This window comes from Durio zibethinus, chromosome 4, assembly GCF_047325235.1.
Source record: "Durio zibethinus cultivar Kanyao isolate XHJ-2024 chromosome 4, ASM4732523v1, whole genome shotgun sequence".
NCBI classification, from domain to species: Eukaryota; Viridiplantae; Streptophyta; class Magnoliopsida; order Malvales; family Malvaceae; genus Durio; species Durio zibethinus.
The window spans coordinates 15,280,382-15,292,957 of record NC_143165.1 but is presented as its reverse complement, the minus strand read 5'-3'; the positions used below and the strand labels follow the sequence as shown (position 1 = coordinate 15,292,957).

General features: G+C 28.5%; 1 protein-coding gene across 1 annotated transcript; it reads right to left on the bottom strand.

Moving 5' to 3' along the window:
- Nucleotides 1-3,899: 3,899 nt before the first annotated feature.
- Nucleotides 3,900-5,261, bottom strand: LOC111288182 (uncharacterized). Its single transcript, XM_022878957.2, has 2 exons — nucleotides 4,446-5,261; nucleotides 3,900-4,139 (listed from the first exon to the last, which is right to left on the bottom strand). The coding sequence occupies exons 1-2, from the start codon at nucleotides 4,706-4,708 to the stop codon at nucleotides 4,079-4,081; spliced, it is 324 nt and encodes a 107-aa protein (XP_022734692.1). The 5' UTR covers nucleotides 4,709-5,261; the 3' UTR covers nucleotides 3,900-4,078.
- Between the last annotated feature and the right edge of the window lie 7,315 nt (nucleotides 5,262-12,576).

The window sequence follows — 12,576 nt, the reverse complement described above, 5'->3', positions numbered from 1 at the left end:
TTATTGTTGCTGTAACATTAGTTACTATAAAACTTAAAAAAAGATGTAGAATCATTTATACTGATGAAACTCTTGATAGGCTTTAGATTATGTTATTGAATTTAAACAAAATGATCTTTGAGAGTGATATACAAAGTGTGGATAATTGTAGAATGGATAGCTTAACTTTTGTAAAATTATATCAATTACTTCAAACATAAAAATGATTAAAGACATATAGATATATGTCAATAAAAGAAATGATTATTAGCTTCTTTCACATCATTGCCCATCATACAAAAAATAAGATTATGAAATATCAAGTAGGCAAATCTAGAGAAAAAATTAGTATGCTGCATTGAATTTTATTTTAAGACTGCTGCATTCCCTGTTGTTTAAAAAACCAGAACTGATAGCAGAGAAATCAACAGATAATAGATGAAAATGGTTTAAAGTAATGCATTAATTATTGCTTGCACTAAATAAATATTAATAAATCTTAAATTTGTATAATTTATTAATCAGAGTTGTTAGATTTAGGATTGTTTGGGTGCTTTAGATGGAACTTATATAAAGGTGAATGTAGGCTCAGTTGACAGGCCTAGGTATAGGATTAGGAAAAATGAAATTGTTAACAATGCTCTTGGTGTTTGTACACTAGACATGCAATTCATTTATATTGAACTGGGATGTGAAGGTTCTATAGAAGATGACAGAGTGTTCAGAGATGCCATTACATGTCCACGAAAAAGATTGCTATGCATATATCGAATTTATCTGATAACTAAATTGAAATAAATTTTATCCATTCTACATCACTAATGATAATTAAATATATGGCTAGGGGATAAGCCAAAAGTTTAGAATTATCAGATTTAGGTAATATATATTTTTGAGTTAATCTGCCTTTGAAATCTCTAAATTTCATACTAGCAAATTGTAATACAATCATTTTATACTCAACGGTATGTTAAAGCATTCCTATAAAGAATAAAATAATACATTGGAATAATGTAGTGTAATTGCATTCTATAAGTAAAAGACATAAAAAAAAACAATAACTTTTATTTGATTAATATAACTTATCACAATTGATTCTCAAATTTGGTTATTTTTCTTTGCTGGAATGTTCCTCCAACTATTGTAGTTAATGGATATCATCTCTCAGATGAAACATCTAAGATGGCTAGCCATCTTCGACCCACCATTAAGACAAGCTGGTTATTGGTATTGAACTAAACATGTATTTTTATCCCAGTTGCTTGAAGCAACTTAAATCATCCCTTAACTTATTTTTTTTTTCAAATGATGTGTCAACCAGATGGGTTAATGATACATGTTCTTCTTCATATTCAGCTGAAGTAGACATCTGTTCCTTAGAATCCATTATATCAATTTATCTTTACAAACAACTATGAAATGGAAAAGAAATATACTTCAAATACCTTAATATTTGCTTTGTTTAATAAATAAGCAATAATGAGAAATGATTTGTTACTTGACACAAAAACAATATTGATGATGACAACAATTGCTATAGCGATTTGATAGCATAGTGTTCATTTAGATATAAAGAAAAATGTCAAGCGATGCATTGATGAAGATAAGAGAGACTTGTTTACAGATTTAGGGACAAAAGTGTATACAAAATATCGAACACTACATTTATAATAGCAAAAATGTCATGCTTGTTAAATAAAATTTTTTTGTAATTTATCAAACATTGCATTTATAATAGTAGAAACTTCATGTTTGTTCAAAGACTGCGTTTATTAAACTTAAATGTTGTGCTTGTTTATTTGTCAAACATTGCATTTGTAATGCTAAAAATGTCTTTGTTCAAAAACTATGTTTACAAAACCAAACTGGTGTGCCCTTTTTTTTTTTTTTTTATCAAATATTATGTTTATAATGATAAAAACATCGTGTTTGTTATTTATTACGGCGTTTATATAATAAAAACGTCATGTGTCCTCTATTATATTTTGTATTTTTTTGTTCATAATATATGAACTTATTTTTAGTAATGAAAAAAATGAAAATCTTCTTTATTTTTGTTATTTAATAGTTGTTACATGTTCTTTTTAATAACATAATTAGGAGTTGTAATATTTGTCATGTGATATTCATATTTAATGAAAGATATTATAGTAAAAACCCTTTATTATGTAATCTAAAATTTCATAAACCAAATATAAGAATCTAACATTTTCATAATTGGAAAAATCACTCCTTATAAAAAATTGACACTTTTTCTAATATCATTCTCTAAAATAGCTTAAATTTCACGAATCAAACAGGGCCTAAAACTTTTTCAATACTATTTTGTAACTAATCCAAAATTTGATGAATCCCAAGTTTTTGAAAATCCGCCTCCAAGTTTATACGAAGACAAGTTAATTAGTTTAATATTTCTTTATAAAAAGTAAAGTGACAGACAATTCAATCAAATACAAAGCATCTTAGCAATCATGTTTTGTGTTGGTGCTACAGGGCGTGTGCATTTATGCTATGATTGTGGTAATGAGCAAAGATTTCGATAACTTGTCTTTTTTTCTCTGTGAATTTGAATAGCGTAAAATATTAATTATTTATGTATTTGTGTGATATTTTATTTAAATAATTATATGTTATAATTTATATTGATATAAAAATAATAATTTTATTTTTTTATTTTTGTTAAATTTATATATAATTTTTAATAAAATTTTAAATTATATCATTTTCTTATTTTTATTTATATCATGTTTCTATTTTACATTTTAAATTATTATTAAGTCTACTTACAAGGATACGCAAATCCCATAATAGTGTCAAGTTGGTTATGACCAGCTTGTTCAAATTGTAAACTTGGAATTTTCTGGGAAAATTTCGGTTCCAAGCCTGCTTCATTGGCACTACATGTCAAGATCAAACATAGCAATTAGAACAGTCAGGCTTTCAAAGGATTTCAAGGTTAATTGAAGATTTTTTGATGGAAAATAAAGAAAAAATTTTGAAAAGATTTATCAGCTTCTTGGCGTGCAGTTATTCTCCTATGATTTTGAGCTCATTCGGTCACTAGATTCACTTACCAAGGGCAAGGGGCCCCCAATCAATAACACATGCACCTAAAAGCAAGAAGAAACATATGCACCTGTTCTGCAATAATTGTGACCAATTTGCTTTTGTTTTACTTTGAGGGTGGGGTAAGGGAACGATCAAAAATCCAATTAACATCCTAACTGGAGAGGGGGCCCTGCCTTCTCTCCCCATGCCTCAGATTTAAAGACATTGATTGAACAATGAAGACTCTTGTGGGCACTAATTATGCAGTAAAAATCATTTTTCGTGCATCCCTTAACCATAAAAGAATCTAGCTACTTACACAAAACTGTCGGCAATGCATCTCTAATTTATTTTTTTTTACAAATATCATTTTTTAATAATAATTATATGAGTCAATTAAATTAAATTCTAAATTCACATTAATTTGCATAAATAACATATCACTAATTTGTTATAGTTAATCAGATGTGGGGTATTGCATTTTGATTCATGTTGCATTTGTGAGGATAAAACTTATAAGAAATTTTGTAGGTGAAATTTGTGAAATTTCTTTTTAAAAATGATTTAACAAATTTTTTTAAAAAAATTAAAACCAAAAGATTGATAGAGTTTAGTGTGAAAATCAATCATATATAAAATTTATTAAAAATGTTGTTTATAATTCAAATTTAATGGATATTTATTTAATAGTAAAAATTTTGTCTACATTTTTATTGAAAATGTCTTTCTAAGAATATATATAAAAATTTTTTAAAACTTTTTCAAATTTCACATATTTGTAAAGAGATCTTTTAATTTATAGGTTTTAATTTTTATTAATCATTTCGAATAAAACATTTCGTGAATTTTACTTAAAACACTTTATCCGAATCTTTTCTCATTTATGAACCTTGCGAATTTAGCTAATAATGAATAAGCAACATTTTTTACATTAAGCAGTAGAATATTCATGTAAATCATCTATACAATTCTCATCCACGATCATCATAAAATTAGTCTCTAAGGTCATCGTCTAGAAGGGGTTTACCTATCAGTATCAAGGAATGTTGCTTCATTGAATAGCACAAACGCAAGAGTTCCTAACTCCCTCGAGCTCTCCATCATCTGACACACTTTTATGATAAAAAAAAAAAAAGAAAAAGAAAAAGCAAGGAGTCAGAAATACAAAAAGTTGGAAGCCGGAGCTTTAATTGATCAATTGAATCATGCAGTAATTTCTAGCAGATTTAGATTCAAATTTCAATATATATATATAAAAGAAAGTAAGTTGGTTTAGCCCTGAACTTACCCATGAAAAGGGAGCTCAGACATATTCAACATTTACCCATGTTAATGAGATTCCTTTAAAAAGAATTAACCCTTGTCTATCTTAGATTTGAATTGGAGTTGTAGGTGGATATGTAAATAGATAATATTACCTTGGCTCAAACTCCTGGACATGAGCAATGTCTTTTCCATGAGCATCTGGCCAACTTACTTTTCTCCTTTCTGTCGTTAAGAGATTCCCCAGATCTACTATTGTACTAGTTGTTTTCTTGAGATTACTCTTGCGAGTTGGAATTAGTTCAATGTTGTGAGGTCCATTAGTCCGACTATTACTGCATCTACTGTTGCTGCTGCCACCATTTCTGATCCTGTCTTGGCCTAATTGTAATTCCTCATTATTACCAACTTCTTCCATGACCCCATCTTTAATATTCTTTCCCACACCAGACCTCCTCTTGATGTTGCTGCCGCTGCTACTGCTATTGCTTCTGTTGTTTATTTCTTCACCTTTGCTATCCAGATTCCCTGATGGTACATAGCAAGAGCAGACTAGAGCAGTGCACCTGTTCTGTGCCGACGCCGCCAGGAGTACAGCCCCACCCAAAACAAGCTTATATATATGTCTTATTTCATCATACCATAACCATGAACCCTGCTTTGATTATTATATCTATTTGATCAACCAAATAAAAATGGTGAAGAAACAGCTTCATGTATATGTAAATATGTACGATTTATGAGGACAACTTTGATTTACATAGAAGAATAGGAATAAGATGTGGTGGAATTTTTAGGTTGCGAAAAGATGGATGGATGGCAGGATATAGAAGGCAAGTGCAATTATGTTTTCATATGGGCAGCTTCCCCCACTCAAAGTTGTTTTCTTTTGCTTTTGCCATCAGCACTCATTATTGAGGTGAAAATGAGGTGAATCAAAAAAGGATTGGATTGCTCATCACCCCCAGCTTTTGACTGTTTTGTGGGGAGAATATGTATTCATTGTTTGAGTTAATCTTTTTTCTTTTCCTTTCTCATTTTGTTTTGTTTTTTTCATGGCATGAGAGCCTGCAATCAACAAGTGGCAAGAAAGGAAAAATTATAGTTTCACGGGACATTATTGTTGAAAAAAGGAATAAAGAGAGAATTGTATCTAAAACTTCTTTTTGTTTACATTATATAAATTCATTGTGCTTTTGCTTTGCGTTGTTTTTTTTTTTTTTTTTTTTTTCCGGTAAGTGTGTTTTCGGGTTGAGGGCGGCTTAATTTGTTAGGGCTTAAAGGAATGCTTTAAGAGTGCATTTGGTTAGGGGAATCTACAATTTTTTTTTTTTTTTGAAATTTTGATGGTGAATATTTGTTTTTCATGTTTGGTTTTAAGTAATTTGATTATGGAGAAAATATTAGATTTCCAACATTATTTAAAGTCTTAGAATCATAAACACACATTTTTCTCTAGTATTTTAGGATTTCGGGGTGGAAAGTTATTTTATTTCTAAATTTGATCTAAATAAAAAATTTATCATATATTCGTTACCCTTTTGAAAAATAAGTTTGAGACTCAATTTTAGTTTTATTTTAAAAAATTTGCTTTATTATTAATTCAATTTTAATTGATATCAATTAAGGCGTTTCATCTTATAGATGCCTTAATTGATATCAATTAAAGCATTTCTTCATACTAACACTTTAATAGATATAATTAAAGAGTTTTTTTTCCTACGAATGCCTTATTTTATCTATTCAAATAAAGTGTGTTTTTTCTTTTATAAATGTTTTATTTGATAGATGATCTTTTATAATTTTTATAAAAGCAAATAAGGTATTTGTTTGAATAAACGTCTCATTTGAATTTTTTTTTAATATATTTACAAAAGTAAATAAGACATTTAGCTCCTTCAAATGTCATAATTAATTTTTTTTTATATTTTAATTAAACAATTATGACTTGATATCTAGTTAGACATCATAATTGGGTATATTTAATTAAAAAATTAAAGTCTTTCTTTTCTTTTGCTATTATAAGCATCATTTATTGTTTGATTTTTTTTTAATTAAAACAAAAGGAAAGGATATCTATAGCTTGTCAAGGAGATTATTTATTGATTTTCCCACTTTCCTCATATATTAGTTTTAATCTTTATTTATTGATTTAGAGATGTTATGAGATGAAAGCCTATAAAGCTTATTTGAATTTAAGAAAATCACAAACATTTCACTTATAATTTTTTTTACTGTAATTATGTAATTAGTCAATTGCAATAAAAAATATGTAGGGATCCACCATTTAAAAGTGTGAGTTTTACATAATTTTTTTTTATATATTTTATGCATTACTAAATTATAATTGATTAATTATACTATAATAATTATAAATAATATGCTAAAAAAATCTATTCAATTTATTTAAAGTTGAACCTAACTTAACTTGATTAAAAAAAATCAACAACGAAAACCATCCACACTGAATTCCAAATAATTCAATTAGATTCAAATAATTTAAAATATTAATTAGAATTAAATTAATTTAATTTTAAAAATAAATAATTTAAATTCAAAATAATCCAAACTAAAATAATTACAGTGTCAAAGTCAAAAAACTTATTACCACTTCGTCATGATCTGTGTTTCAATTTTTTTTTATAAAAATATATGTTCATTATTTTCCTTTTCTTCATTTAGGAGCTTAATTTAGCAGTCTCTTCAATTCAATAGTAAGTCATTTCATTATCAAAAAACAAGTCTACTTCATTTTCACTTATTTTCTGTCTTTTTAGGCACATTTGGACAAAGATGCCCTGGTACAAACAAAATAACTCAACTTAGGCATCTATTTGATCCAAACCGCGAGTAGGAGATCCTGAGACCTTAAATTTCAGGTTCAAATTCTATCATTTGTAAGTTTGATCTAAATTTATAAGTAAGATTTTAGTTTTTTAATTCGTTAATTTATTGATTGATTATTTCCTTGATTTTTTATACCAAATGTAATAGTCATATCACATATTGAAAGCTATTTAAGTGTAATTGTAATTGTAATTTTTATTTGCACATATAATTAATTTCATCTACAATTAAAAGAAAAAAAACCCCAATTAGATGATGGATTAATGGTGCTATAGAAGTTAATAATTGATCCAAACCACCATAAATTATCATATGGCAACCGACATGTGAGTGGTCAATTTTTGACATGAATCGTTGTTGATGAGGTTACCAAAACCTTAAATATCTAGGCAAATTTCTCAATAATGTTTGCAGGAAAGCATGGTTTAAATCCAAGACCATTGCCATTTGAGTTCTAACATCAGCTACTACGATCGATCTAGCCCTTTCACGAGCAATAATATATACCCCATTAAAGGCAATGCAATTCCATATTATTTTTGCTTTTAAAAATGCCTTTGGACAATGTAGCTATATCAGATTATACGTTTCACCCCTATCAGACAGATACATTGAACCATAATTTTTTCTTGGTGGATCGGTTCATGAATTCAAACACTTTGAAGAAAACATTAAACTATTTGACTGTTTCCTATATGACTTATAATTGGTTTTATGCAAGATTCAGGGAAACTTAACAGATATTACATTTGATTATTATATTTTGTAAGAAAATATGAAATTTACCAATGAAATTTACTTGGTCAAATGACATTCTATTATCAATCACAGGAATTGATTAATGGGCTTGCACAAGGCCCACCATTCACATGATAAATAGGTTTAAGTTAGGCCTTGGGCAGTCTGCAATGGTTATGGTGGACCTAGTAAGCTAAATCCAATCGGCCTTTGGGCAACATCCTCAATCCAATGTGCTCGTGAGTCCAATTGCCTGATTCGTTACCACCCTCAAAATTTAACGAGTCTCTCTTTGGCATTTCAGAGCGAGTTTGCAAAGCAGCTTCACTCTATTTTGCATGAACAAAAAGCTGCCATTTTGTTGGCATAGAGGTTTTTTCTGTTAAGTGCAACTCTTCTGTTGCTTATGACATATCTAGCTTGTGCTACCAGTGTTTATTGTGGTTTTTGAGGACACCTGGATTAGGTATGGCTATAACATGGGATAGGAGACTTTCGAAATTTATGATTTTTGTGAAATTCTATTTAGCTAAGTTATTTGAGAGTTTGATTTTTGAATGACTATGATTATAACAATATGATTACCTACTTTTATTTTTGAATCAAAATTGTTATGATTATAACAAAAGGCCGAGGAACCATTACCATCTCATTAAATAGAAACTAGTTTGAATAAACTTTACCTTAACCATTACCATCTCATTACATAGAAGCTAGTTTGAATAAACTTTTACCTTATATTGTGGAACTTCTGTCATAAGATATTGATGAGGAAATTGAGAATAAAGAAATATTGATAGGTGTTAGGGTTTACCTTGAATCTCTTAATCTCACATTGAAAGTTAAATGAAGTTATAAGAGTTGAGAATTTATCTTGTATCTCACATAGGGAGTTTAGTAAAGTTATAAGGAGTTTCACCTTTATAAATAAAATGTTTTGATTTTAGTTTGATAATTCTAGATACTTAAACACTAAGAGAATAGCTAAGTGAGTAGGCTATTAAAATGGTGTAATTGAATTTTGGGTTAAGTTTTAAGTAAGGAGTTATAGGTGACTTTTCTCATTCCAAAAGTCTTAGTTGTAATGATTTATTTGTCAGTGGATTGGGTTTAGAGTTGACCATTTTGAATTAGGTCGAATATATTTGTGTGTTTTTATTCTTATTTTAGGCTTGCTCTATTGTTTATGTATGCCGATGTTGTGCATATATGTTAATTTTTAATAAGTGATATCAGAACAAGATTCAAGGTTTGAAATGTCAAAAAAAAAAAAGCAGGCTAAGAGACTGTGAAACAAGTATTTCAAGATGTATGAAGAATGTATATCTAGTATGCCTATGCCTAAGTTTAAGATTGTACTATTTGATGGAAATAATAATTTTATGTTATATCAAAGTGCAATTCAAGATCTGTTAGTACAAAAAGGATTGGATTAGGCATTAGATAGTAATAAGCTTGAGGGAATGTCTGACAATAATTGAAATAAAATAAAAAATAAAGCTATTAGTACTATTACATTGACAATAGCCTTAGAGATAAAGTACAGTGTGTTAACTGAAAGTATTCCAAAGAGTTTGTGGGATAAGTTTGAGGGTATTTGTGCTTCAAAGTCTTTGATTAATAGATTATATTTGAATATGGATCTGTATTATCTGATTATGAAAGAAAGTACGAGTCTTTATAGTCACTTGAATAAGTTTAATATATTAGTTTCTCAATTGCTGGCTATTTTTGTTGATGAGTTAGAAAAGAAAAAAAAGACTTTAATTCTATTGTCATCTTTGCCGAAGTCCTATAAACTTTTAGTTTAGACTTTGTTGGTGGATAGGTCTATTCTAAAGTTGGATGATGTGACTGTCTTATTGTCTGAGAATGAAAGGTTTATGGGAACATAAAACTCAACACCTAGAAGGAGTGCACTAATTATAGAAGGTTCTGATCGAGAGAGAACTTAAAAGAGGATTGATAGATTAAAAAAGAGATACAAGTCAAGAGACAGAGATTATAGTGACATAAAATATTATTATTATGGTAAAAAAAAAGACATATCCAAATGCACTACAAGAAGCTGAGAAAGGATATGACTATTTATAAAAGAGCAAATGACGAGAAGAAATTAGATAAAGGAAAGAGTAATATTGTTGTTGTTATGTTTGATTATGCTGATATTGTTTTGATGACTTGTCTGGATGAGACTCAAAATTTGAAAGGTGATAAAAGTTGGGTTTTAGATTTAGCTACTAGAGTCCATATTTGTAATGATAAGAGTTATTTTGTAAAGTTGAAAAATAATGAGAAGTATAGAGATATTGTGGCTACCAACATAGAAAAGGTACAGATTCAAGGTATTATGAGTGGTCGTTTTAGGTCTTACAATGGTGTTGTTAGGACTTTTCATCAGATAAGGTATATTCCAAGTTGTAGCTATAATTTGATTGCTTTGGGTGAGTTAGTTTCTCAATGGTACATATACTATGGTAGTAATGATTGGTTAAAAGTATACAAGAATGATAGTATGATTCTACAAGAAAATAAGGTCAAAAATCAGTTGTACATGCTTGTTGGAAGCTTAATTATTAAGATTCCTGTGGTGAAGGAAAAAGAAGAAATGCAAGGTATCAGATTTACAAATAGTGTTGAAGTATTTGAAGATTCAAGTCAAGGAAGAATTTGTTGTGATTTGCTTTAAATCTCTTAATCCCACATAAGAAGTGAAGTGAAGTTATAAGAGTTAGTTTGTCTTCACCCTTATAAATAAAATATTTTGGTTTTAATTTGGTAATTTCGGATAATTAGACACTAAAAGAATAGCTAAATGAGTAAGCTATTAAAAGTGTGTAATTGAGTTTTGGATTAAGTTTTGAGTAAAGAGTTTTTGGTGACTTTTCTCATTCTAAGAGTCTTATAATTGTAAAGATTTATTTGTTAATGGATTGTGTTTGAAGTAGGTCATTTTGAATTAAGCTGAATATATTGTGTGTTTTTGTTTTTATTTTTATTTTGGACTTACTCTATTGTTTAGGTGTGCCGATATTATGCACGCATGTTGATTCCCCAACACTGGGAAAATTGAGAATAAAAAATACATATATATCCCTAGAAAATAGCTGTCTCATTTGACAGAAAATAATATATTTTTAGATTTTCAAAGGCTAAATCTTAAGAGGGGAAGGGATAAGGTTGTATTCGAGAATGATGAGATGTGCATGAATAAAAAACAAAAGGTGGATAGATAACTATAAAAATGAGGTGAATGCTTTGCAGGAAATTATACATGATAGGAACAGGAAAAGGTATATGATAGGAATCTAGTCTTGGAAAAGAAAGTGCTTGAAGGAATTAATAAGATGTGTTGCATGACAGATGATGTGGAGAGTATGTCAACCACCCCAAAGCATTGAGGCTTATATCATGGAATTGTTAAGGCGATGGATCACCCGTGACAGTTCAAGCCCTTAAGATCTTTTTTATGGAAACAAACAACAAAGAAGACATGTTAGAAAAATAAAGAGACAAGTTGAGAGTTTAAAAGAATTGCTATGTAGAGCCAAAAGGATTGAGGGGTGTTTTAGCTTTATGGCGGTAAAGTTAAGTTCATGTGACAATAAATAGGACCAATAAGAAATGTATTGATTTAGAAGTTGCTAAAAATGATTCTGGTATGAGGTGTAGACTTTTTTGGATATACGGCCTTCTTGATTTTGATGAGAGGCAAGAAATTTGGGAAGTTGGGAAGTTGAAAGCTGTCAAGAAGGTTAATGGATTATTCTAATTAAAAAAATGAGATGAAAGTTGTCAGAAAGGTTAATGGATTCAGACAAATGATTGAAGGTAGTAGCTTGATTAATTAGTGAACTCAAGGATATATGTTTACATGGATGAATATTAATAGAGATGGGAACCTAATAAAAGAAATGCTTGATAGAGCCCTGATGAATGTGGATTAGATAGAGTAGTTCCCTAGGACACAAGTCTTCAATTTCCCTATCATAGTTTCTAATCATGCACCTATCTTTCTAGATTCAAATTTTTGTGACAAAAAATCTCCTAAGCCTTTCAAGTACGAAATAACATGGATAGGGCATAAACGATGTGAGATGGTGATAAAGAAGGGATGGAGTGCAACTTTTCCAAAGATCAAAGTCCTCTCAATTGGTGTAGAAGCTCAAAAAATGTAAGAATTATTGGAGACAAGAGGAGATTTATTAGTTTTAACGACAGTAGCCATGGCAGAAAATGTAGTTCGTAAACTAGCATACACATATATATATATATGTGTGTGTATGTGTGTAAATTCAAAAAATATTAACGGTGATCGATCTAAATATTTTTATAAAATTTTAAATTAACAATTTCATTTATAAATATATAACATTTATTAATTTATTTAAGTTTAATTTAAATCAATTAAAATTTTAAAAAAATTTATATAAAATTAAACAACTTAAAATTTTAAAATTTTAATTCCAAAAATATTAAAAATGATTGACTAAAATATCCTTAGTAAATGTATTTATAAATTTTGATGTAAATAATTTTTTTATTATTAGACGATTTTCTATAATTAGACTAAAAAAATGCTTAAAGTTATTGATAAAATAACTTAAATAAAATTTTAACTCCAAAAATGTTAAAAGTAGTTGACCAAAATATCATTAGTAATTTTTTTTTATAAATTTTAATTTAAATTATTTTTTGATT

Bases quoted from the DNA above. Each gene is read 5' to 3' on its own strand.
- LOC111288182 (XM_022878957.2), bottom strand. From the start codon at position 4,708: ATGGAAGAAGTTGGTAATAATGAGGAATTACAATTAGGCCAAGACAGG. The intron at 4,140-4,445 runs GTAATATTATCT...TTATCATAAAAG, and splicing joins GTCCAGGAGTTTGAGCCAAG to TGTGTCAGATGATGGAGAGC.